Source organism: Ciconia boyciana, chromosome 4 (assembly GCF_034638445.1).
Source record: "Ciconia boyciana chromosome 4, ASM3463844v1, whole genome shotgun sequence".
Taxonomy (NCBI): Eukaryota; Metazoa; Chordata; class Aves; order Ciconiiformes; family Ciconiidae; genus Ciconia; species Ciconia boyciana.
This window is the reverse complement of record NC_132937.1, coordinates 101,060,581-101,086,142: the sequence shown is the minus strand read 5'-3', so window position 1 is coordinate 101,086,142 and position 25,562 is coordinate 101,060,581. Positions and strand designations below refer to the sequence as shown.

The window sequence follows — 25,562 nt, the reverse complement described above, 5'->3', positions numbered from 1 at the left end:
TGCACAGCAAAATGAGCCTCCCTCTGAAGGAAGTCTTTTATCAAAAGGCTGTTCATGGAAGTTGTCTTGATGATTAAGTTTTTCTAATTGTGCATTTTGGAAGTAGGGTTTGTTCTATTATATACCAGATGAGAGCAACAGAATTTTCTAAACTGAGTGAGACCAAATCTTCCTATAAATCTTTGTAATTTGTTCCTAAAACTATAATGGGAAACCTGTACTGAATGCTGTGCTAACACAGCACATAAGGAGGTTTGCTAAGTGAGGAGCCAGTGTTCCCACACATGGCGTGTCTGTGATCCATTGCACAAAGCCGAGTCACAGGAACATGAGCAGACCCTCAACCTTCTGTTCATCCCAAATGCATGCAGAAGAGGGGAAAAGAGCAGGTGTCCCCTGAGGAGAAAGGGAGCGATCCTACACCAAGTGACACTAACATAATGTTCACTCTGGAGACATGTCAAAATTGCCAGGGAGAAAAGAAGACAAATAAACACAGGAAGCCAGAGCTCATTATGAGAAATATGGCTAGCAATTCAGATAATTGCAATTATTCAGCCAGAGAAGCCAAAATAATGTAATCACACTGATTGGGCATGTAGCTAGTGGTAATACTTTAAAGAGTATCATCAGACTATTTAGAGCCAAAGCCACATTTTCCTTCTGGATAAATGTCATGCAACACCTTTGACATGGCGATGCCTTCATGGAGCAATCCCGTTGAGCCAAGCTCCCTTTAACCAGCATTCCCGTGGGACATACATATTAATTGGCCATCTGGCCTTTCCCTCTTCCCTGTACACAGAGGTTGGAGAGCCACAACATGGCTGTTTCAAGACTCGTTAGCTTTCACTTCCTCTCTGCCCACACCTCAACCTCTGCAAAATGAGGTGATCAGCAGTTTTTATCACAGTGTAGAGATTACAACCCTTATTAAGGATGTTTTCATCTGGGGCTTTTTTGGAAAGCTGGTGTCCTGAAACTCTGATGGGATCCCAGAAGTTCTCTTCCTTTATCCATGAAGAAATAATCTTTATTTGATTTGATTTTATCTGGAATGATAAAGTTTTTCTTTGCTTTTCCTGCCATGTACTTTATCTTATGCCACTACCTCCTTTTTTTTTCTCCTTCCATCCTTTTTCCCTTTTTTTTTTTTGCCACCCCAAAAAATTTTTTAATTTCATTCTTTCATCCACTGCTGTTGCATTATCCCTGTCTTCAGGACTGACTGTTCCGTCCCCTCCTTTTCCCTAACGCTCTCTTTCTTAGGTGCATGGGTGAGTTTCCAGCTTTGCATACCCACACACTTGCCTTTTCCTGAACATACCCCCCAAGACAGAAGGATTCCTGGCCAGGGAGTGCAAGTACACGTCAAGCAGAGGGGAAGGTCCCTGCTCAGCCTTTAACTGCTTGTTCTGTCCTTATGGTAGAGCAGGGAGGAGATAAAACAGAAAGCCATAGCTATACTCTTCTAACTCTTACATCCTACCTCTGCACTGGCATTGAAGAAGGGAATCTGGGTTGCCTGCGTGAGTACGTCTGGGGAGAAAGGAAATGTGTGTGGTTTGCCCGATGCTGAAATTGAGGATGGGCTCTGACATTTCGGAAAAGCGGAGCAATGCTTCCTCTGGAAAGTGTGCGCAGCTGGGCCAGGGAGGGGTGGCATTCAGCAGGCAAGTGGGTGAAGCCAGGACCTCCCTTCGTTTCCACTGGGAGTGGGTCCAAGCCCAAGCTCGCCCTGATGTCCAGCATCCATGCGTTCATTTGTAGTTTCAGTTTGTTCTCAGTGATGGAAACTGGCTCTTCTCCCCCTGTCCTGCCCATTATTTGTTCTTTTATCGGGTCTGTCAGGTGACCACAGTTCTGACTTTTGTTAATTTTTCTTTTAGTACATTCAACTGGACTGTCCCATTCCTGAGCTGGCTGGCAATTGTTGCCCTCTCTGTGTTCACCGTCATCCTGTACTTCATTCCACTGAGATACATTGTCCTTGTCTGGGGTAAGTAAAGCTTTTTTTAACTGTCTGTGCCACTTAGAAAAAACTGTTCTCTAAGGGTTGACTTACATTGTCAGTACTTTTCTGTATTTATGGTCATGAAGCTGCCCCATGATGGAAACTGACAGGTTAGTTAAAAATCACAACTGCATAAAGATTTAGGCCCACCTGCAAAATGCATTTTTCTTGGCTGGCATTCTAGACTTCATCATACTATAAACATGTAGCCATGAAGATTCTTCATGTATCAAAGTGTAGCTTTGTCTAGATATTACTCTGATTTATTTTCACCACTTATACACAAACAGAGGCATTTCAATCTATATAGTGCATTTAGGGCAATATGCCTTTTTTACTGCAGTACTTTATCTTGTGAAAGCATATGTAAACATAGCAACAAGAAACCTGTTTAAAGGGTCACCTTTAGTCCAACAGAAACGTATATGTGCTATTTGGCTGGTTGATAATGAACAGAAACTGGGGCAGGGTAGGGGGGTGGAACCGTGAAGATCCAAGCTCTCACTACTTGTCCTTATATTTATTCTTTATACTGATTTTAAACAGCTACCGTTACCACATCTGTTGTAAATAATGCTCCAAGTTTTCATTTGTACATTTTTTATACATCTTACACCCCCAGCAGCTGTAGCCTTATTCAATAGTGCAGACTTGTGAAGAGCACTGTCTCAATTAAATCTGTGGCTAGATTTTCTTTCTGAAGAAAAGAATAACAATCATGTCTTTGTAAAAACTTCTGAACTCAAGAGACAACATAAAATCATTGAACTGACTCCAAAGAATGTATTTGTTATACATCAGTCAGTATTAGTAATATTCTTACAGAGTCTTCACAAATAAATGTAGCAGAATATACACAATGGAGAAGAACCAATATGGAGGATTTGAACAAAATTGTTTTTTATGGAACTAAAAGAAGCAAGCATCTTTTCCTGTCTCAGAATTTCACTTATTCCCCACATACCCTATGTCACTTGGGTGCAACCCAAACTCTCAATTCGTTCCCAAAATTTCATTCTTCCTAGTGCACACAAGATGGTAGGCCTCATTACTGAAGTTTGAAGTACTTGGTCTATGTCCTTTTTCTGTCGTTTTTCAGACAGATCTGGCATCTTGTACGCTTGCTTTCATACATCCCCTTGATTTCATGCAAGAACCTGAGATTATAATACCCCTCCAAGACCCACAAAACTATAGTCAGCACTGTTGTTTGAAAAGCTCCTGACACGCATCCCTGCGATACCCCGGGAGGGGTCACTCTCCCCTAGAAATCTCTGTTTCAGGTAAGGCAGAGCCTCGACTCCCAAACTGGAGTCCGTGCCTCCCCAGCCAGGGATGGATAACATAAGCACAAATTATCGTAAATGCACCTTGCTCTCTTTCAACTCCGTCTCTTCCCTCCCTGCCCCCAAGTTATCTACTCTATCTAGGTACAACTTGGAGCACCTTTGTTCACAAGAGGTTTCAGCTCCACATTTTTCTCCTGCATTTCAGTGTCGGTGAGGTGGCTTCTTGTTCAGCGGGTGTCTGGGGATCCCTTCTTTAGGGACACGTTTCTCTCGCACCGTGCTGGGAGACTAGACAGGTACTGCATAGCTGCAGCTCCAGCAGCCCAGACCTCCTCGGGCGAACGGCGTTCGCGCAGAGCCGTGTCGCGCTGCCTGTAGCTTTGAGCAGCTGTCGCTTCAAAAAATGAACTATTCCAAACACATGCCTGTTTTCTCCCTTATTGTATGTTTCTAGCCTCCCCCATGTATATTAATTTCTTGATCCCATTCGTCCATCCTGCACTTGAAAGCAAATGACTTCTGTTGTCTGACTTCCATCCGTAGGAGAGTTTGAGCTAGTATCTAGGAGCACCTGCCCATCTTGTTCTTCGGGAAGGCAGGGCTTTCATTTTAAATGAAAATTCCTTCATGTTATGGCTGGTCTTTTGTACAGCTGTCTTTCTTCTGTGCGTCCATAGGAGCTGCCTCTTTCAGCCTGCCCTGGCATGAAATTCTCAGTTCCTTCCCTCCTGGCCATGTTTCTCCCCATGGAGACTACTAGTCCTTGAACATGTGGTGTGTTAGCCATGGTGGAGCAGGAGCCACCTCTGCACTCTAATCCCTTTTGCTAGAGTGCAGAGTCCTGGTTACGGCTGCAGCTGTTTATGTGGAAAAGAGTATAAAGAAAATTATTCTAATCAGAAAATTGTCAAGCTTTTGGAAAAGACCTAATCTTTTGTTGTATTTTAATCCTCCTGTAGTGTCCCATCTCATCTGTTCAGCTCTTTTCTTTTCTTGAGCCTTGACCATGATTTATTCATGCATTTACTTTCACAGGGTGACTGGTACTTTTCTTTGTCAGGTGTGACAAGGTGAGACCACATCAACTCCTGAATTCACCCGTGGGTGGTTCAGTGGCCACGTGCAATGAACAGTGGGGTAGACCTTGAATTTCTCAGTCACTTGCTGATGCAAAGGATCTTCTTAAACAAAGGCGTTTGAATCTCAGATACTCTTTCTCAACACTCACTGTTCAATCACCAGATAAAGGGATGGCAGCATCTCCTATCTACACCGCAGAACTGAGAATTCATGCAGTGGGAGGCCGTGGGTGTTATCAAGACTGCAGCTTGCACAGTCTGTCCCGAAGCTTTATGCCCTTGCTAAAGCTTTCTGAAAGGCCTGGGCACCAAAGACTTTGTGGAAGATAAACTGCATTATCTTATCTCTGATACAGCCTTGATAAATTACACAGAACAGCACATTTTTAATGTTGTCCTGGCTTTCTCCCACTCATGTGAGAGTCTGTGTGGTTTGTACGATTCCTGCCCATGTTTTAGAGTGTTCCCAGAGCACATGCACGAGGCTCTCGTCTGAAAAGTGTATGAATCTGACCCGGTATGTAATGATAAGAAAACGAGTCTAATTTAAAAGCCTGCTTTCTGCTTAGTTTGGGGAGGATTTTCTTGATGCTTCTGAACACGAATTGTCAATAGGCATCGTAAGACCGTGATGTCTAAGGGAGACATTGCATCCCTTCTCTGCACTGCCGTCAGGTCGTCCATATCTGTCATTTGTGGACAGAGGTTTGTGTAAACTCACCCTAAAGTCTTCACATGATAAAGACTTCACTGCTTCCCATATGCTTCACCATCCTTGGCATTGGAAAGATTTTTCTTGTGTCTAACCTGAATCTCCTGTCCTGCAATTAAGCCCATTACTGCTCATCCTCTCTGCCACAGAAATGGAGTACACTCTATTCCTCTCTTTTTTTCAACCTCCACATAATAACCACAGTTTCTATTAGTTTCAAATAAAAAGTATGGGAGGAATTTAAAACTATCCCTAGAACTTTTGCATTTTGAAGCAGAGGGAACCACAGCAGCAGATTCTGGCTTTTAGAGCCTAAGTTTACAGTTCATTCATTCATTAAATCAGTGCTAAAGTCAGACTTTGAAATGGACCCTAAAATCTTTTTTAGAACTTTGCCAAAAATATATTTTTATTTTTTAAAAAATTATGATAGTAACATTTGAACTTTCACTTTTGCAGGCATCAATAAATTTACAAAGAAGCTTCGAAGTCCATATGCAATTGATAACAATGAGCTACTTGACTTTCTATCCAGAGTTCCTTCAGATGTGCAAGTGGTGTGTATATTTTTTAAGGTGTCCATATGGTAGTTAATTTGATGTATGATATCATGACTTTCTGGGTTTTTTTAAACAAATTTTAAAGCAGTAATTTTGATTCAGCTTCATATTCTTTGGCACAAAGAAATTGCAAACTCAGGCTGGGGATAGTCCATGAACCTTAAGGAGGCTGCTAGACTGTTTGCAGTGAGGAATTAGCTGCTGCCTCAGTGGTGCCTTTGAGGATGCCTAGGAGCAATCTGTAAAAAGACAAGTAGATGTAGGGATGTTTGGGAGGTGGTGGTGGGTGCTAGAGTTTGTATTAAGCAGCCTCCAGCACCCCGCGAATCTGACTGGGATAAGGCATGGTGCAGGAGACGCTGGAGCGGGGCCGTCGGGACGTGGAGAGGGAACAGGAAGGTGAAGTGATGCAAGGAGCTGCGCCCACACGGAGCCGGCAGCGGGTGGCTTTGCCCAGTGTCTTGTGGCAGCACTCAGAGCGCCTCAGCCTTTCTTTTCCTGGGGTGAAAGTTTTCGCTGTGGCCACAGTTCAACCGTGCTCATAAACTCCTTTAAAACAAGCTGGTTATGAATTGCAAGCTTTTGTAATGCAGTACACCATCTCTTGAGAAGGTGCAAGCATTAAGATAATGTCAGGCACATAAATCACCTCCAGTATCACAAAGATTATATACTTTCCATATTTCTAGGCAACGGTTTCAGTTCAGAGCTGGTATAAATAGGAGGTATGGGTGCACGTACTGAATCCGATCCCCTCTGTGAAAATCCCCTCTGTGAAGGCCTTTGAAAATAAGCAAGTTTTTAAGAAACATTGCAAAGAATATTCATCCAATTCATTAAAGAGGATACTGTTTATTCCCTGTTAGAGCTCATGGAGAAAACAAAGAAAGTAGCCTTTGTAAAGTTTATGTCAGCACACTGTTTTACTTCCTGGCAGGATTCTCCTAATGTTGTTTTTCCTTCTTACTCTAGATCTGTCATTCTGTTGTTGTTGAATCACAGCTGCAGATCCCATGTAGTTTGCAGGGGGATAGTTTTCTTTTTCTTTCTTTTTTTTGCCCTGGGAAAAAAAATATAAATCTTTCTTTTTCTAGCAAGCGCCACCTGACCGGTTTCTTTCTGAACGTTGTGTTTAAACAGGTGCAATACCATGAACTGAAACAAGATCCCAGTCACAGCCCGAGCAAGAGGAAGAAAAACAATCCTGGCTAGCCAACTTCACGTGTTGAGGAGACTAGCATCTGCTGGGGGAAGATAAAAGAAAAAGCCTACAGCCTAAGCAGTGTTTCCTTTCTCTAAGCTTTTTATTTATTTTGCCTTTTTATCTAATGGGGAGATTTTGTAAATACTGTAAAAAGGCATTTGTCATTGACTATATACTTCGCACTGTAAAGACACATTTGACGAAGGTTTCAAGTAGGGTTTTTGCCATTTGAAAACCTTGTTAGAAGCAGCATAACACATTAAAGGAATCAATCTAAAATGGTAAATATGCACAGCTACTTGATGGTCAAAGATACCTGAAATACTCAAATCATGCCGACTAAATCTGCAAAAGGTGTAAATTTAAATCTGACTCAAAAATTCAGTCAGATTTTATTTGTGAGCATTAATATTTTTATCCAGTAAGTCACCATTACGATTTTCTATGTTTTATACATTTCAAGAGAAATACAATGTAATGGAGCCTACTGCACTTAAGTTTTAGCAGATTTTTTTGAACTCCAGACCCTGATGTTAACTCCTGGTGCAACGTTTTCCTGTGCAGTAGGGCTGCTTATAAGATAATGAGAAACACCAAGTGCAAATCTCTTTCTGGAGCTCCCAAAAGAAGCTCCTGCCGTTTTTATCATTCCATTATAAGACCTAAAAATCTCTGTCTCTCTCAAAATACTGCCAGGTTTGTAACTGATTGCCTATCTGATTTTTCTATATGTACCAGTAATCTTCATTTGTACTACATAGTTTAGTGAATGAAGTTCATAGTTCTGCTGTAATGGAAATACTATCAAACTAACTCCATATTGCTTTGGGTGTCATGCTATGAACACCTTTTGTGCACATAACTATTTTAATATGGAAATCTTGCAGAAAATGTTTTTGCTTTCAAATCACAAGATCATATTAATACGCTTTATGATATAACACATTACCTGTTACCAATGTGAAATATAGTGTAGAGGAAAAAATGCAGTTGTGGTAAAACTGATATACCGGTTTTATTTCCTTAGCTAATAATGTAGTCAGTTCTTCTGATACGATTGTGCCCTACTGCATGGAAACAGCATTATTTTATAAATTACATGGAACATAGATGAGAAACGTTTACATTTCAAATGTCTTAGTGGCCATCGCATAACGAGTACTTGGGGATATATTCCGATAGCTGCATGTAGACTTCCACGCTCAGCTCCCCGCATAGTGAGCAGAGACTTCATTCCTAAGGGACTACCTGTGCACAGCTCTTAGTCGTAGCTCCCGGTGACATTAAAGGGGATTTTTGCCCAGGGGAGAACGGCAGGATTGCATCCTCGAGAGGAGCTGTTCCTGTGGTCCTCTCTGGGTTACCTCTCATTGGTTGCAATTGCTGATAAAGTTATATTGCACTACTCTAACAATACTTTTTGAAAAGACTATTTAGAAATACTTTGCAAGCAAATGTATATATATTTGTCTAAAGAATTATATGTTAGCTGCATTGCTCATGAAAGATCATCCTGGATTTGTTTATTTTACAGACACGTTGATAGCCGGTTTCTGATGTGACGGTTATTTTGATCTTTCTGTTTGTATGTTTGAAAGAATGCCAATGAAATGACTGTTCTGCAGAAAGTCCTGGACCCGAATATGCTCCTGTTACATCATGACTTTTAAAGAACTTATTTGCGAAGCTTCTGTAGTCACCTTTTCACTGTGTGCTGCCTGAAGAGCAACATACTATTGATGAAGTCAGATTCACTGATGCGCCTATTTTGTTGAAAAAAAGCCAAACTTTCAATTTGACAATGTGCAAATGTTTGTTGCCAGTTGTCAGTTTTGCAGAGTTCTTTGGTACACTGCAAGCCTTGTACCTTCTTAACGTTGCCCATCAGTCTGCGTGCAATTTCCTGGTGTGTTTTTCTTCTGTACTCTATTTCAAATGTCTACTTTGGTGGTAATGTCTGAGTTAGTTATACACATTTACTGCATTAAACACCGTTTTAAGCATCTCTCTACTAGGTATTAGGAAGCCTCTTTCTTTGAAGTCCTACACTGTCATTTTCCCATGAGTGGTGTGAAGGGCAAGCGAGTGAAAACATATTTCTGCATACAGGATTTCAGTATTTTAAGCCCCAAAACATATAAGTAGAGGGGGCAGGGGGAGAAAAACATCCATTTGTTGAGAATTGGTGAACTACTTTTAATGCCCCAATCACTCAAAATTGATCTCACTGAAAATACAACACACAGGGGCAAGGCTAAGAATGCATGTTGATTAAATATGACCCTCCTGCCACAACAGGACACTTTAAAATAATTTGTCAGTGAACCCTTTTTCAGTATTTGCAGTTTGTCTGCTCTGCTTTGTGTGGGAGGCCTCTGCAGAGAATCAGTCCTGCCTTATGCTGTAAATATTTCAACATATCTTCCATTTCCAGATTGGTTCTTAAGTCAATTGCTAACCTGTTAGATTTGCTGGGTATTATTCGTAAGAAACTTTTCTGTTCATAAGCAGCCATGAAAGAATAATGCATCTCATGATCATGAAACTCCTTCTGCTCTCAGAAAATAAAATTTAACAACTTTATTTTGGTCCAGTGAAAATGAGTAGCTTAATTGGGGTCCACACTTGAAGTAGGTGTCGGAGCACTCAGGATCCATCGAGGCTAATTGTCTGAGAGGTTTTTGTTACATTTCTGCTGATCACTCACAGTGGAGTGCTTACTAACCCTATTTTTACAGTTGTTTCTCTTTGTAGTGAGGAACAACTAAGTGTTTTTCATAACAGCAATAAGCTTTAACTTGAAGAGCTACTGCACTGTAACTTAGCATTTTAAATCCAAGTGGAATAACAACCAAGTTTTTTCTATTGCAATTAAAACAACAGTGGAATAATCAGAAAGTAATTAAGCAGGCTGCATACAGTATAGCTGCTAGCATGGGCCATAAGGGCACAGGATTTTTTACCAAAAAAGGAAGAGCTGCTGGACCTGCCAGCAAATGTGCTACATGATTCTGAATTATTTCGTTCTGGGATAGCCCAAGAGCACAAAGCGAAGGAGAGAAAGGAAAAATTATTTATCTTATCAGTGCTAGATCACGTACCCGCCACACAAAACCTTGGCAGCTCTCTGCCCAGCAGCCAGGGATCCCTGCCTCGCAGGAGAGGGGCAGTTTCTACCCGTGCCTGCTTTCCTTGCTCAGCTGCAGGAGTCTTGCTGGCAGCCAGACACAAACTTCTTTCCATCTCTGAGCCTGCTTCTCTTTTGAGGGCAAACTTTTTCCTCCCGACTGGGCTAATTTCCAGATTGCTGTGGATCTGCTTCTATTAAAGACAGCTCATCTCCCCTCCCCCCCACCAAAACTGCTATTGCAAATTTTCAATAAGTACCTCCTCCTCCAGAATTTTTCTGAAATCTTGCAAGGGTGAAAAACCAAAACTTTTCCTGTCAAACACAGTTGCAATTATAGCTATTTTTCAGTGTGGAACACCGGATTTCCATTGCTTTCTGCCTAATTAAGGTATAGCATAAAAGAAGCGTATGTTCAGACTCTCAGAGGGGAAATTCAGCTACTCCCAGATAAAGTGCAATCTTTAGACATCAACCTAGAAAAATGTGAAAGCTTGAACAAAGCATACTGTTCCCTACTCTCACTTAGAGAAGAGGGTGAAATGCAGCTGGTTGCAAGGGCCATGCAACTGGTGAATCAGTTAAGGGCAGAGGATGAGGAGCAGCCTGGAGAAGCGCATTAGACCCGGAGACAGAGATTCACAAGGGCTCACTTTGAGGCGGTGCTCTCCCTCTGCACTTGGTAGAGAAAGAAAAGATCCTTTATGTCAGAAGACTGATGTAGCTGTCCTAAACCACCTTTAGCTCTCCATATTTCTCCACGTTGCAAATACGGCGAGCTGCTTCAACTTGCTAGACTTGGCCTTTGTTGTGAATACTACATCCCTTCCCTTAAAAGCAGCCTTCCGCTCAGGAAAAGGAAAAAAAAAAAAGTTATGATGTCGGCTGCCAGCCGTGGAAGATGTGAGCAAGTTCAGGACAGGTCGTCAGAGCAGGAGGTTGGATACTTCTTGCTGCAAGAGGCATTAGAATTTTTCTGCTTCTTTCGTGTCATAGTAATCAATCAAGAGCGGGCATGTTTCTCATAAACTAAGGATTTGAGGTCTTAATTTAAAAAAAAAAAAATCCGTAAGCTATCATTGTGCAAAAAATGCAATAAATCTTAACTATCCATTGCACAGGACATTGTACTTCTGGATAATTTCTTTTTTCTCTGTAAGAATTTAATGCTCAAAAAAAGTCAGATTTAGCCATGCTTCAAACAGGACAAATTCCCCATCAATGAATTTTGAGTGTCCAACTTAAATTTTGCGGTTTGAAATCGAGTTATTTTACCAAAGGGGCCAAGAAGAGTATAACTATATTTTTCTCCTCATCAGCTTTAGTACTGAAGGAAATTTAAATGTCAAAAACTTTTTTATGGTTCAGGTTGCACAATATAGAAGCCTGAAACCCTTAGTCATGGTTCAAATGTTAATAAATATTTTCCCATTTTAATATAATCAAAAGAAACTTTAAACTGCTTTTCTCACTCAGCTTTTACTTAAATTACATCAGGTGATTAAAGGAAGGGCTAAAATGTTGATCACTGATATATACTTTGATTAAAGAGTGTTGATTAATATTTTCTGGAATAATTTAATAAGTCAATATTGCCTGACCTGCTTTACCCTGACATGAAGACACATTCCTAAAAGTTTACTTTTTGCATAATTGTATATGATCTTTTTTAGGCATGCCACAAAAAAACCAAATCCTTTTAGATCTACAACTGATGAAGAAAGATCCCCAGTCAAAAGTAGTAGAGAAAGGTTAAACACATTTTAAAAAAACATGGTCAGATTTGTAGGGAGTGTTGAGCACTGGGCAGTTGCACAAAGAGAACAAGAGCTGCAACTCGGGAGCATCCCATCTTCACTTGGTGCGTGCCATTGCAATTGCCACAAGTACCAGAACTTTGAAAAGAAAATGAAAATATCAAACATCTTATCGTATCACAGCATCCCTAGATATTACTGGAAGAAAGGAGGAAAGGGGTTTAACTAACTTGTAGCGTTGGTACTTTAACACAGCTGGAACGCTTTCCGGCAGAAGCTCCTCAGTTGACACCAACCCATTTTAATCTGCGCCGCAGCTCCCATGGGCTGCTCTGAGCCTCTGCCACCGTCTCACCTAAAGGTAACTGAGAAAGGGATTGGCTTTTTGCTGAACTGGGTCCTGGGAAATCTCATTTCCCATGGTGTTTTTATAACATTATAGGATTGGCCTTGCTGATTCATGGTGCAGCACACTGACCATTTCTCTCACTTGCAAAAGTTTACGTGTCAGGCACCAGCCTGCTCAGTACACATCTATCCTTGAGTTACAACTTAAAGGAAGCTTTTTCGCTGCCTCCTGAACAAATACGGTAACAAAAGCGAAAAATGTTTTCCTTCCCCGCAGGGTTGCTAGCCCTAGGACACGTAACAAGCTCAACAAGCAGTCGTACTCGTATCGGGAGAGCTGTTGCTCACGGGCACGAGATAATGGCTTGATCAGAAGAAATGGGCATGGAGACTAAAGCAATTCCTTCCCTCAGCTACATTTCTGTTCCTCAGGCTGAGGCTTCCTAAACACACTTATTGGGAAGGGGGAGGAGAAATGGGGAAGGGCCTGGATTGTTTAAAAAATATATTTACGTGTAAACTGGGTAACTATCAAATATAACTTCAGTTCTTCCAGGATTTTTTTTTTTAAAAGACTGGGGTTTATTTAAAGGGCAAAAGTCTTTCTGCACCATGTTTCTAGAAGTAAATATCTCACCTAGAAGAAAGTCTAGTCACCACAGTTTGCTGTGGCAATGTACAATTTTGGGAAGGCTGGGTGGCTTCTTGGAAAAGAGCTGGGGAAGAATGACAGTGGGTTACGAGGCTGGAACCAGCCTGTCTGTGTTCTCCCTTCACAACAGAGACACATCCTTTCCCCTGGCATCCTTACAGAGATCCACAGCTCAAAACCACAGTTACATCCACACCTTCCTTTCCAGCTACCGCCCTGTTTTCCGTCTCCTCTTGACTTGCCGACGACACGCCATGGAGCTGGCCCCACGCCTGCCGATGTAAAGGGCTGCTCTTTCCTTCTTTCCACCTTGGCTGCAGTCTCTAGGTGACCAAACTCAAGGCTGCTGCACCGTATCTCTTCTCCTTGATTTCCTGGTCACCTCTGACACTAGTAATTAAGCCTTTCTTGCTTAATTGCTAGTATCAGAGGTGCCCAGGGAAATCTTGCTGTTTGCCCTGTCATGCTCTCCTGCTTCTTCTCCCTATTCCTCTTTGGGTTTTGGTGGGCTTCTCCTTCCTTTCCCCACCCACAAGTTCTTTTTGGCTTATTCCTCTTCTTATAGACCTAACTCCTAGGCAGTATGTTCACAAAGTTTCAGCTGCTGGTTTTATGTCAGCTCTTCAGGTTTTCCTTGGTTTCTCATTGCTGTGTTCCCGTCTTTCGCCAGTGCTGCTCCTCCCGGGCCTGTAATGACTCTCATCTCGGCCATCCCCCTCGTGGTACGCGACATCCAGACTTTGTCCACTGCCCACTCCCTGGTTGTGGCATATTTTGAAATTGTCAGTGCAGAAAGGAAGAATACAGAAATGAAAATCCATGGTTAAGGGAAGGAAATCTCCTCTGGAAGTTGTATAACCTTTTCTGCATATATATGCACCTTGTGGTTGGTTACTTGGTTCTGAAACATCTGAGCTTAGACTTTTGCTCTGCTCTAGTTAAAGTATTTGTAAAGTCTCTGTGTGACTGGAATGAGATCATAATGGGCATTTTATTTTTGGGGAAAAAATAAAATTTTTGTTTCTGGCCCAACCAGAAAGCCATATGAAAGCAGAAAACCTGTAGCTTGTGAAGGGGGGTTATGTTTAAAATGGTCAGTTCAGGAAGTATGGGTTGTTTGGGGTGGAGGAGGATTGCTCTAATGATTTCTCCATCACGGAAAACGGGTTTTCACTGTGCAATTTTCTATTCTTCATTAAGTCCTATGGTTCATAATTAGATACAGTGCTGTGACTTTTGCAGTTTGGCCTCCTTCTCTACAGGGTAATGTGGAGGCTGCACTTTGACCAGAAACTCTGCAGAACAAACAGTGGCATTTTAAAAAAGAAATGAACTTGTGAAGTAGTTGACACTTACACTTGATGATGAAGCTGTCAAATGCCAGGAAGTTTAAAGCCAGGGTTTCTGTTTACCTTTTGATTTAAGTTGCGATAAAGCAAAGGGAGAGGTGCAGAGAGGATCCGGAGTCATGCAGTGAGTTTGCACCCGCCTGCCAGTGGTAGGAAATCGGTCTCACGAATTATTGAGTGCACAGGGAATTGTGCACTGGACGTGTGCTGTCCCACGGCCGCAGATGCTCCGCACGGCCGGCGGTAACCGGGATGAGACGATCAGGGTTGTAACAGAGGAGGCATGAGCTGCACTGTCACCTTTCTCTAAAGAGCTTTATAGAGCATCTGCCCTGTCTCAAACGGGTGCATTAGTTCATTGTTTTTGTGAGCCCTAATTTAAATGACCAATTTACAAAAGGAAAATGGCAACGGTGCAAGGGAAGGAGGAACTCTTGGCCTTAAATTTGAGTTTCTTGGGTTTTCTCCATCTTGGCCTGAATGTTAAACCCTCTTTCTGCTTTCAATACTCAGTTGAGGAAATGTGACATACACCACTGCAGATATTTGAGAAGTTCTGAGCTTTTAGAAACACCATTTCCTATACTGATACTTCAGTTCATCTTCACACACCCCTACAGGGTGCGCATCCAGCGCTGATGCTGAACAGCAGCCGTTCCCCTTACATCACACATCCGTGCAACGAGTGACCCTCATGGGGCTCAACAGGGCCAAGTGCAAGGTCCTGCACCTGGGTCGGGGCAACCCCCAGTATCAATACAAGCTGGGGGACGAAGGGATGGAGAGCAGCCCTGCCGAGAAGGACTTGGGGATCCTGGTGGATGAAAAGCTGGACATGAGCCAGCAATGTGCGCTCGCAGCCCAGAAGGCCAACCGTATCCTGGGCTGCATCCAAAGCAGTGTGGCCAGCAGGTCGAGGGAGGACTTTCTGCCCCTCTGCTCCGCTCTGGTGAGACCCCCCCTGCAGTTCTGTGTCCAGATCTGGGGTCCTCAGCACAGGAAGGACATGGACCTGTTGGAGCCGGTCCAGAGGAGGGCCACAAAAATGATGCGAGGGCTGGAACACCTCTGCTGTGAGGACAGGCTGAGAGAGTTGGGGTTGTTCAACCTGGAGAGGAGAATGCTCTGGGGAGACCTCATAGCAGCCTTCCAGTACTTAAAGGGGGCCTATAAGAAAGACGGGGACAGAGTTTTTAGCAGGGCCTGTTGCAACAGGACAAGGGGTATGGTTTTAAACTAAAAGAGGGGAGATTCAGACTAGATATAGGGAAGACCTTTTTTATGCTGAGGGTGGTGAGACACTGGCCCAGGTTGCCCAGAGAGGTGGGAGATGCCCCATCCCTGGACACATTCAAGGTCAGGTTGGACGGGGCTCTGAGCAACCTGCTCTAGTGAAAGATGTCCCTGCTCGTTGCAGGGGGGTTGGACTAGGTGACCTTTAAAGGTCCCTTCCAGCCCAAACCATTTTGTGATCCTATGACTGCTCTTGGCACAGCTGGCAGGGGCAGACTGTTTCCTGGTTGGTGATTAAGATAAAAACATGAACAACTTGGATTTAGGAGATAGGTGTACAGCAAATGGCATTGCAGGGCTTTTGTAGAAAGCATACCAGGTCTTCAAAAACAAGCATCTTTTGACTGATGGAAGAATAAGGCTTAAAAACTTGCAAGGTTTAGGTTCAGAGCATGCTACCACACAACCCCACAGCTGAAATACTAACAAGGGGTCAGGCAGAAGAGCAGGTAACATCAAAGCTTACATACTTTCCACTCATCAAAAGAAACATGGATGGGAGAGGCAATCTTACATAGTAGCTCTTCTAAAATAAAGACCATGTTTCCATATGGACAGATAAAATACCTTCAGTTTCTCATAAGCTGTAAAAGTTTTTTGGGGTCACCTTCCCACATCAGAAAAAAAGTCTGGCTCTGCTAACGGAGAGGTATGTTTGCTAAGGCCCTGAACACTGCAAAAGTTGACCTCTACCTGCAGCATGCAGACGTCAGCTTCAGCAAGGTTGCTGGAGGGCAGGCACGGACGTTCAGAGCTGTGATGGTGAAACCACGGCTCAGATGACAACATGAAACTGACCCTGTGTACAGCACCTTAACTTCGGTGTAGTGGGCATGGCAGTTTGACTGACCTCAGTTTTACTTTCTAAACTGAGGTTTAGTCTGAGTGGACTCAAACCCATGCTGCATATTTCCAAAGAGGATGATGTGGTAGATGTGAGACTATTCAGATGGGGGAAAGGGAGTGGGGACTGAATTAATTAGAGTATTGATCCTCTTGCAGCTGCATCTTGGTGCAGAAGAGCATCCAGGGCTGTCTGTACAAGAAACAGTGCAGGCAGGAGGTGGCCTGCAGCCTCGAGGGTGATGCTTCCAGTGGGTAAGAGAAATATTGGGAAATAAAACTGGTAAATATGTATGCAATTTTCATGTAGAAATTGCAGAAACAAGAGTGTGTGTGCGCTCCCCTGCAGGAGAAAAGAAAATGGATGTCTCCTCCCCTTGAGAAGATGCTCTGGCCTGTAGAGCTTTCTGGGGGAGGGTACAGGTTTGAAAGATAGATAAGCATAATCCTCATCCTGCTTTGTAGGGACCTCTCTCCCCCTGTGTCACTACACAGAAGCCTAGAGGGGACCTGAATTTTTTCCTTGGATCTGGCACTTGCTAACAACTCAATGTGCTATTTATCTGTTATTTACAGGCCTTTACTTCAGGATGCTGCACAGGGAAAAAAAAAACCACAACATTTTTTTCTTAAATTTCTAAAAGGGAAACATTTGAGATGGCAGCCTGCTTGCTTATTTGCAGTCTGTCATGCAAAGCAGGAGTTTTCCTTCTTTCCCCTTGGGCAGCCCAAGTCGGCCCCCTCCAGCAGCCCAGCAGACTGTCATTTTACTGATGGCTCGTACTCACTGTGGGCAAATGAGGTAATACCATATCGAAGCTTTATGTCTTAAACCTGGTGCTGCTGTGACACAATATGCATTTGAAAGAATTTTCCGGATTTGTCAAAAAACCAAAACAAAAGCAAAAAAAAACCCCAACGTCAACCTTAATTTAATAATGGTGGTGAAGTCCTTATAAATACAGGTATGCCAGAGCCTTTGATAAGTGTAGCTATCATTTAATCATATCAAACCTCCTTGCTTTTTTGTGTGGAGTTTGCAAAGGCCCATCAGGGAACAAGTAATTCTTCATGTTCTATGAACACTCCTGAAATCAGAAGGGGTGGATAGAGGAGATAGATACGTTATCATCAGTCCACATGGTATCCATATGAAGTTCAGTCTTCAGTAGTTCAAGAGCCATTATAGATAGCACGTCCCCAGCACAGAGAGGGTGTGCTTTGAACCGCTGAAAGTGGTGACTGGTCGACCACCTCAAACTGCCAGATCGTATTTGTTCTCAGAGTAAAATTTCAGCAGGCATGCACATATATATTGGGGTAGATAGCGTAACATCATTAAAGAAAAGTGGAGTTGGAGCATTAGTAAGAAGTAGAAACATGTCAAACTTTAAATGGGCAAGTAAGGCAAATAGCAAACCGACAAGCCGAATTATTGACACTGCAGTTTTATGATTTTTTTTAATACAGATGTCTCTAAATTAGTTTAATTTCTTTTACTTAACTTTGCCTTCCCCAGCTGTTCAAAGGCACCATTGGTTACAGATAAGCTGGTGTATAGATAGTTGTGTATCTTAGCAAAACGTCCACTACTCTTAAACACAGAAGCAATGTGATTTAGGTGCACCGGGAGTTAAACAAGAATGAGACCTTCTTTACATGACTCTCCTGGAAAACTATGACATTTAGCAAATGAATATAAGCTCATTTAGGTAAGACAAGAATTAGATTAATTAGACTTCAGCTGTGTGCAAGTGACAAGCCACAATAGGTAAACTTCCCTGTGTCAGCACTCTTAACAATTTGTGTAAGCTGACTGTTCGCTCTTCCACTGTTTTATTTTCACTTCTCCTACATTCAAGATTAATGACAATTTTCCAGCATCAATAAGATAGTTCTCTTGAAAGATTAATGAAACTTGCATGGAAGGAACCCTGAAGCTGGATCTCAATTTCTTAACTGGACTTGAGCATAGCATTTTTGCACCGTTCTTTCTTCTTTCTTTCTTTCCTTCCCTCTCCAGCCACCAGTCTCTTTGAATGGAAACAGTAATTCTCACTGTTATTAAAAACCAACAAAATACATTTTTTAAAATTTATGTTATCATCAGCTTCAGGCAGATAGAAGCATTGTTTTTCAATATTTCTAATCATTTTTTGAGCAATTTAATCATGCTCTCCAAACACGTGGTTCACAGATGCCTGTGTAGATAGTGTTACTGGAGCTCTGCAGCTTTACTGTTTCATCTCTTCTGCACAGGGTTCTCCGCCTGCCTGCAGGACAAAGTCTGCTAAATAGTCCTCAGGTCATCCTTTTTTAAAATAAAATATTTTGCATTTACTCAACTGCTTAACATATGCTGCTATAACAGTACCTATTGGTATCCTTACTTAAAGCAACTTCTTAGACAAACCAGAATCTGTTTTTTCGGTTTTTTTTTCCAAAGAGATTACAAGTATGGTTGATAGATTAGGTGCATTTTCACTATCTTTATCTGAATATGAGAGCGGAGATGAGTATTTTGCAAAGTGTAATTTCTAGCACTATTTTCCTGAAGAAGCATTATTTTGTAGCCTGGTAAATAAGATGATAAATTTATGAAATTGTAAGGATCTTTATATATTACACTTTGATGATTGTAATTATTTAATGCACATTTAACAGATTTAAAAAAGGAGTTATATCTGACAGATTTTAAACAGTATGCATTGGGGAATAATCACTGAGCACGAAATGTTTCTCATGGTGTTCCTCTGGGACTGGCACTCAGACTGGTGTGTTTCACCAACAGAGTAAATATAGTGTCATTCACGTTTCGTTTGCACATGGCACAGGAGGTGGTGAAATGACCGCTCATACAGATTGGTTTACTTCAGCCAATAAATTGGATCCCTGTTAAAAAAAGGTGTCTTAATGCAGCCAGTGCAAGTTAAATGTAAGACCACACAATGAAGGCTGTGTGACAATACCTGACGATAAACTGGAGGTGGGCTCCTCTCAATTTACCGGTACGCTTGACCACAGGGGAGCATGGCATGGTCTAAAGCAAAAAGGCTCAGTGTGGTCCTTGAATGTATAGGCAAAGGGGCAGTCTGTCATAAAAATCATAGAATCGTTGAGGTTGGAAAAGACCTTTAAGATCATCGAGTCCAACCGTAAACCTAACACTGCCAAGCCCACCACTACACCATGTCCCCAAGCACCTCATCCAAACGGCTTTTAAATACCTCCAGGGATGGGGACTCCACCACTTCCCTGGGCAGCCTGGTCCAGTGCTTGACAACCCTTTCAGTGAAGTAAAATTTCCTGATATCCAGTCTAAACCTCCCCTGGCGCAACTTGAGGCCATTTCCTCTCGTCCTGTCACTTGTTACCTGGGAGAAGAGACCGACCCCACCTCTCTACACCCTCCTTTCAGGCAGTTGTAGAGAGCGATGAGGTCTCCCCTGAGCCTCCTTTTCTCCAGGCTGAACAACCCCAGGTCCCTCAGCCGCTCCCCATCAGCCTTGTGCTCCAGACCCTTCCCCAGCTCCGTTGCCCTTCTCTGGACACGCTCCAGCCCCTCCATGTCTCTCTTGGAGTGAGGGGCCCAACACTGAACACAGCGTTCGAGGTGCGGCCGCACCAGTGCCCAGTGCAGGGGTTTGATACTAACTCTGCACAGGGCATTTGTGATGCTGCCCTTTTGCAAAGCAGCAATTTAGCATCAGTCAGGATCGCAGATGGAAACAGCTTCAGGACTATTTAGAGTGAGATAGTTTAAAGGGAGCTCAGGCTCTGAGGCTTGAACCTCCTCTCTGTTATAAAAAATTCTAAACGGTTATTGAAGCCACAGGGATATTTAAATTTTATAAGCTAAACTTTGCTCCTAAACAAAAATAAAACAAATCAACAGCAAAATTCCTGAGCCCAGACTCCTAGTATACTGGCAGTAGTGTTTTATTAGCCAATGAGTGCGACTATTTTGAAATCAAGAAACACTCTGAAAAACGTCTTACAAATATCACAGAGATTTTTGCACATAAATTAATGTGCTTTCATATCTACTAATGGTAGTGTTGTGAAACAAAGAATACGTGTCAGAGTAAATATAACACTGAAATTTGGCCTAATGCAACTTTTTTGGCAACTGTTGAAGCTTGACCAACATCTTTGCATGCCATTATAATACCCAACGGCACATCCCAGCGTGCTCTACCTTCTGTTTCGCTGCTACCAGGTACCACGCTGCTGACCGCTGTTACTCGCCTCTCTGGGCAGCATTTGGTACATGTGCAAAAGGGATATTCTCCAACTGCATGCTGAAGGTGGAGAATAATGAGCTTTTTAAAGGCCTGGGAAAAAATAGGATTGATTGAGGATGAAGATGTACCCTCATGCTTGTGAAGCATGTCAGCGTGTGAAACGTGGGCATAGAGAGAAAAAGGGGAGGGGGGCCGGTTGGCTGATTTTGTTTGTTCTTTTAACTAAGCCAGGAAGTGGGAAATACCCTACATACCAAGAGGGATTTTACAAAGCAGACAGTTTAATCACTTAATAGATCTCACTTTATTGCCGTCATGATTTAACAGGAAAGTTTTGCGATTCTGAAAGAGAACAGGTACTCTCTAATAAATTAGATGAAGCACATAATTTTATGTTAAATACGACTGAGATATACTTAGGATTTTTTAAGGATATGGAGTTTGCAAACTTGAGTATATATAAAACTGAATATGCATAAAACTGAACTCTGTTAAGAGCATAACTAGGAAATAACAGGAAAATTTTCAGTATATGATCCTTAAACGGAGAGAACATTAGAGAGAACAAAATTGTGTCACCATATAATTAAAGACTGACGATGCACACAGACAATATTTAAGTTGGGGCTACATGTGGAATATTAATTCAGACATTTGCTAACTTTTGAATGTTTCATTTTGCAATGTTAATAATGTTCATTTAGCATATGTCATCTACTTTTCTTTACAGTATCTTGGAGAGATGTACTTGAAATTAGTTTAAATAGGTAAGGAGGACTTATAAATGATTGATGTGCTTTTTTTCCTGTCTAAATGACATAATAGCAAATAATTGTGGGAATATCTTGGATATATAAGCAGAATCACTCTCTTTATCACACCAAAATAATGCTTTTCCTGCTTTCATTTCAGTCACTAAAGTATTATATTAGGAATAGATATGAATATTCTGAAGCATTTGCTTTTCCAGATCCACCAGAATTATTTTTCTGTGGTTCTCTGAGTCCCAATTATTTTAAATTCCCAATTACTTATCAAATTCATGACTAAAGAAAATGTTAATATTGCCAACTTAAACACATATTTTGCATTCTTTAGAAAGTATGTATGTAGCATTTCTTTATCACATCCTGCAACAGGGAACACTGATGTTTATTAGTCCAACTCATACACGACAAAGGTTTTTTTGGTGTTGCTTTCTTACTACAGAAAAATCGAAAGTGCACAAACAGAAACAAATCCAATACCTGCTGACCCTTTATTCTGTTAGAGCAGGCTCTTCTGCATGCATGTATAAAAATCATAATCAGTCATTAATAAACACTGAACATTTGTAATGAAGGTCTGGTTCCAAGACCAACTCAGTCTGAGCATCTTCAGCGGATTAATTGCTATGAGATCATATATCTCAGCTGCAGAAAGGCTAAATGGAAGTTTTAATGTGCCGCAAGCCAGCTGCATCAATGTAACTTATTCCCTCTAGTAAAGCAACATCAATTTCAGAAGCAGCTAATATCCACACCCTTTCTTTTAGGGTTCTTTTTTTAATATTATAAACTGCTATTACAGAAGAACTAGAATTGGAAACGTTGCTAATTAGTACATTCCTTTTGGAGGCTAAGATTTTAAATTACTCCTGATCTATTACTGAATCTGTTAGAAAAAAATCAGTATCCTCGTTCTAAAGCAGCGCTTCCTTCTCTTCCCTTGGAAGGGGAAGGGATAAACTTCCCTTAGGAGTGTCTCTCTTCCCAGACCCTAGTCTGAAACGAATTTGGCACAGGATCTCTACACAGATGCAAGGCAGGAAGAGTAGTTGTTGCTGTATAAATGTGCAATAAGAGCTCTCCAAAACACCTAACCCTTCCGCATGCCCAACCCCACGCAGCGCAATTATGTAGTTCAGCTGCCTCACAAGCCTCAATACCTTTAAAGAACAGTACAGGATTTTCTCTGTTTCTTAATTAATTAAAAGGACCATCTGATAGAATATGTAGCACACAATCGTAAATTAGGTTAGAGGATTAGTTTAGAGGATTTATCGTGTATGGTTTGCACGTATTCACAGAATGGAGAACAAAATTCTCATATTAAATAGGGTGTAATTTTTAAGGAGATCCATACTTAGTGTCAGAATCTGATGCCCAGTACATACTTAAACTGTCTTGTCTAATCCTTTGTGAAGTCCCCTGCCAACATAACTAGATTTGTGCCACTGCTTCCACTGGCATCTTTAGTTGAGGGAATCCCAGGAGTGTTACCAGATCATTTTATACACTGCTAGTGTAATGGATTTATCAAACCACTGCAAGCCAACACGAGTCAGAGCAGAGCCAAGGACACCGTACGTTATGCTGAGGGTGGATTTGGCCCTTTGCAGCATCACTGTCCTGGGAAGCAGCAAGATGACTTGATTGTTTTAAAGCTCTAGTCAGTGGGACCCACTGGAGTTCTGCAAATCACCCGAGTATCTGGGCCAGTCTCCTCACTGCACAAATGAACGTGACCACAAGCGCCGTGGTGCTGATGAGGGAGAAGATTTTCCACACGCCTTTGTGTGACCATTTCTATCAAACTAACAAAGACATGGGAAATGCTAGTACACTGATTCTGTAAATACAGATATACTACGTTCTGTTTTGAATTTTACAAGACGTAATTTATTTACACAACGTAATTTTAATTCTTTCAAGACAAGTATAAAGAAGACAAAAATGGATAGAAGGAATCTGCTTTTCCGTATGTTTTTGTTTAATGACAGATATTTATAATATCAGTTTTATTAAAGGATATTAAAATATATAGGCACAAGCCTTTCTCAAGGAAAAAATACTTGTTATAGTGTTTCAACTTGGTTTAACTTCAGGGCCACTACCTCTGGAAACTGAAGTGAACTATGGCGTGAGACGGGTAACAAAGATTTCCAGGACAGGAAATATAAAGTTTAACTTGGTGCAAATGATACAGCACCCTCCTGAGGTGGTCACAGGCATCCAGACAACTGTCAGACAACTAGAAGGCATCAGTACTGGAAAAATTTTGCCTTAAAAATGCACTGAATCAATGCATCTGACTTCCAGGTTCTGGTAGAGGAAAGTATTAACAACATCGGAGATAACAACATGTAGGGCTCATGTAGGGCTGTGAAATTTGTACTACTTTAGTTGCTGGGAAAAAAGTTAGCCCAATACCAAGGGTTAACATTCAAGATTTAACCAATATGATTTGTTTGGAAACTAACTGTTAAAAAGATTTAAGTGAAGAGCTGATATGCCTCTACCATAGTTTCCAGGGTTGCTAATAACGCCTTCATCTGTTCTCCAGGGAAGAAAAACATGTTTGCAGATATTTCTTGAAGAAACTGTGGTAGCTTTTGAAAAGTTTCTAGCTCTCTAAAATATGTATCTACTAACCAATCTGCAGAAAATGTATTTTTCATCTTACAGTTATGACGAGCCATTACTGGAAGTACATTTGAACAAGCTACCTCTCTGAGAGTTAAAGTAAAGGGTGAAGACAGATTATAAACTGAACAAAAATTCAGCAGCATCTTATTAAATAAAATCAACCACAGTTCTCTCTGCTGACTGCAAAAATCTTGTTCTGTGCGTTCATAGAAGCTTTCAATGTTCTCTTCTGGATGAACAACGTTCAAAAGTTCTTGCTTCACTGGTATGGACTCAACATAATCCAGTGGCAATTTTCCATTGGAGTCCCTCTGCTGTAGAAGGACTGGTCCTGCAGGGAAAATATAAACATTAATAACAACAGCACATTCGATTTGGCAGCCAAACAAGATTTTGGTTTGGTTTTTGCCAGAAGCTAGCAGGCTGTTTGAATTTCTTTTCGTACTAAGTTACATTGATGTAACTGATGAGTTACACATTTGCAATACAACCTAGAACATGTAGAGAGACCCTTTGTAACAGTTTCTTTATGATATTGTCTTAATTTTCCCAGTTTTGCTAGGTTAAAAGCCAAGGATTATTATATAGAAATGGAAAAGAAATTCAGATGTTGCTTATCCTAAAATCAAGTAACGATACATAGAGTATGTAAAAATTTAATGTTATTACTATTGTAAAATTACATTAAGTATTTTATAGACCAGGTCTATAAAATTTGCTGACGCTGACTCCAAATTAAAGGCACATTACTATGATCGCCTTTATTTTACTTTTCTGGATGGTGTGGTCAACCTTGTCCTAGGTTACACAGCAACGTAAACTATTGAGGTAGGAATCCCAGTCTCCCCTAAAAACTGAGTTTCAAAATTTGGTCTTAACAGATTTCTGAAATGCAAAAATTAATTGCTCTAATAAATAGATTTAAAAGTAAGTAAATGGGACATGTTTTACTTGTTCAGATTATACTACATTCTTCTGGTATTTCCTGTTTATTAGTACAATGTAGCTATTAATATTTAAATAGTTTACAGATGTCTTGATAAGTTTGTGAAAGGCTGCATCAGTAAGGCAGTTAATGAAGGCAGTTAACACGCTACAGGTGGTGTTTTTCAAAGATGAACACATCAGGAATCTTCTTACATAAGGAATCTTCTTACATAAATTTGGGTTACTATGCTAAAGCAATGATGTAATTTTAACTTGAATACATTTTCAGAAATATATTTTAATTACAAAAGGCAATTCACCGCATTACATATCCATACTAGAGGTTTTAACTTTGCTGTGATTAAAGGTGTATTGTTTTACTCCATCACTGATTATGCAATATAATTAAATTTTGCAAGGTTAAGGTTTTTTAGAGAAAGAAAGTGAAAAAAGTTTTTGCAGAGATGCGTTCTAAATTATTGAGCTGAGTAAATCCACACTGAATGGGTAACACGCTTTCTACCATAGTCTTGTCAGCTATTTGACAGGCCAAAACCCAGAGTGTGACAAAGGCAAAGATAAGGGTACACGCAGCCTTATAGTTGCCAGAAAACCTTGATGAATGCCAGTGCAAGTAGAGCTCTTCCCCTAGGACAACAGGATCATCCACTGCCTATTCTTCACAATAGCCTAGGAAAAATGCACATCTGTCAGTGCAATGCCATTTCCAATTGAGGAGCTGGGCTTACTATAATAT

At 41.2% G+C, this 25,562-nt stretch overlaps 2 protein-coding genes across 7 annotated transcripts in view; one reads left to right on the top strand and one right to left on the bottom strand.

Moving 5' to 3' along the window:
• The window catches only part of MCTP1 (multiple C2 and transmembrane domain containing 1), a 291,466-nt gene extending 282,560 nt beyond the window's left edge, over window positions 1-8,906 (top strand). For all 4 annotated transcript variants that reach the window (XM_072860789.1, XM_072860787.1, XM_072860791.1 and 1 more), the window contains 3 exons: window positions 1,890-1,999; window positions 5,554-5,651; window positions 6,795-8,906. In XM_072860789.1, coding sequence (XP_072716890.1) covers window positions 1,890-1,999; window positions 5,554-5,651; window positions 6,795-6,866 — 280 coding nt within the window. In that variant the 3' untranslated portion in view covers window positions 6,867-8,906. The remainder of the gene's footprint in view (window positions 1-1,889; window positions 2,000-5,553; window positions 5,652-6,794) is intronic.
• An 11,934-nt stretch (window positions 8,907-20,840) lies between these two features.
• SLF1 (SMC5-SMC6 complex localization factor 1) overlaps window positions 20,841-25,562 on the bottom strand; it is a 41,458-nt gene continuing 36,736 nt past the window's right edge. For 2 of the 3 annotated variants that reach the window (XM_072860785.1, XM_072860784.1), the window contains exon 18: window positions 20,842-24,209. In XM_072860785.1, the coding sequence (XP_072716886.1) occupies window positions 23,725-24,209 (485 nt within the window). In that variant the 3' untranslated portion in view covers window positions 20,842-23,724. Of the gene's footprint in view, window positions 24,210-25,562 lie in introns of all 3 variants that reach the window. The other variant, XM_072860786.1, reaches the window with a different exon arrangement.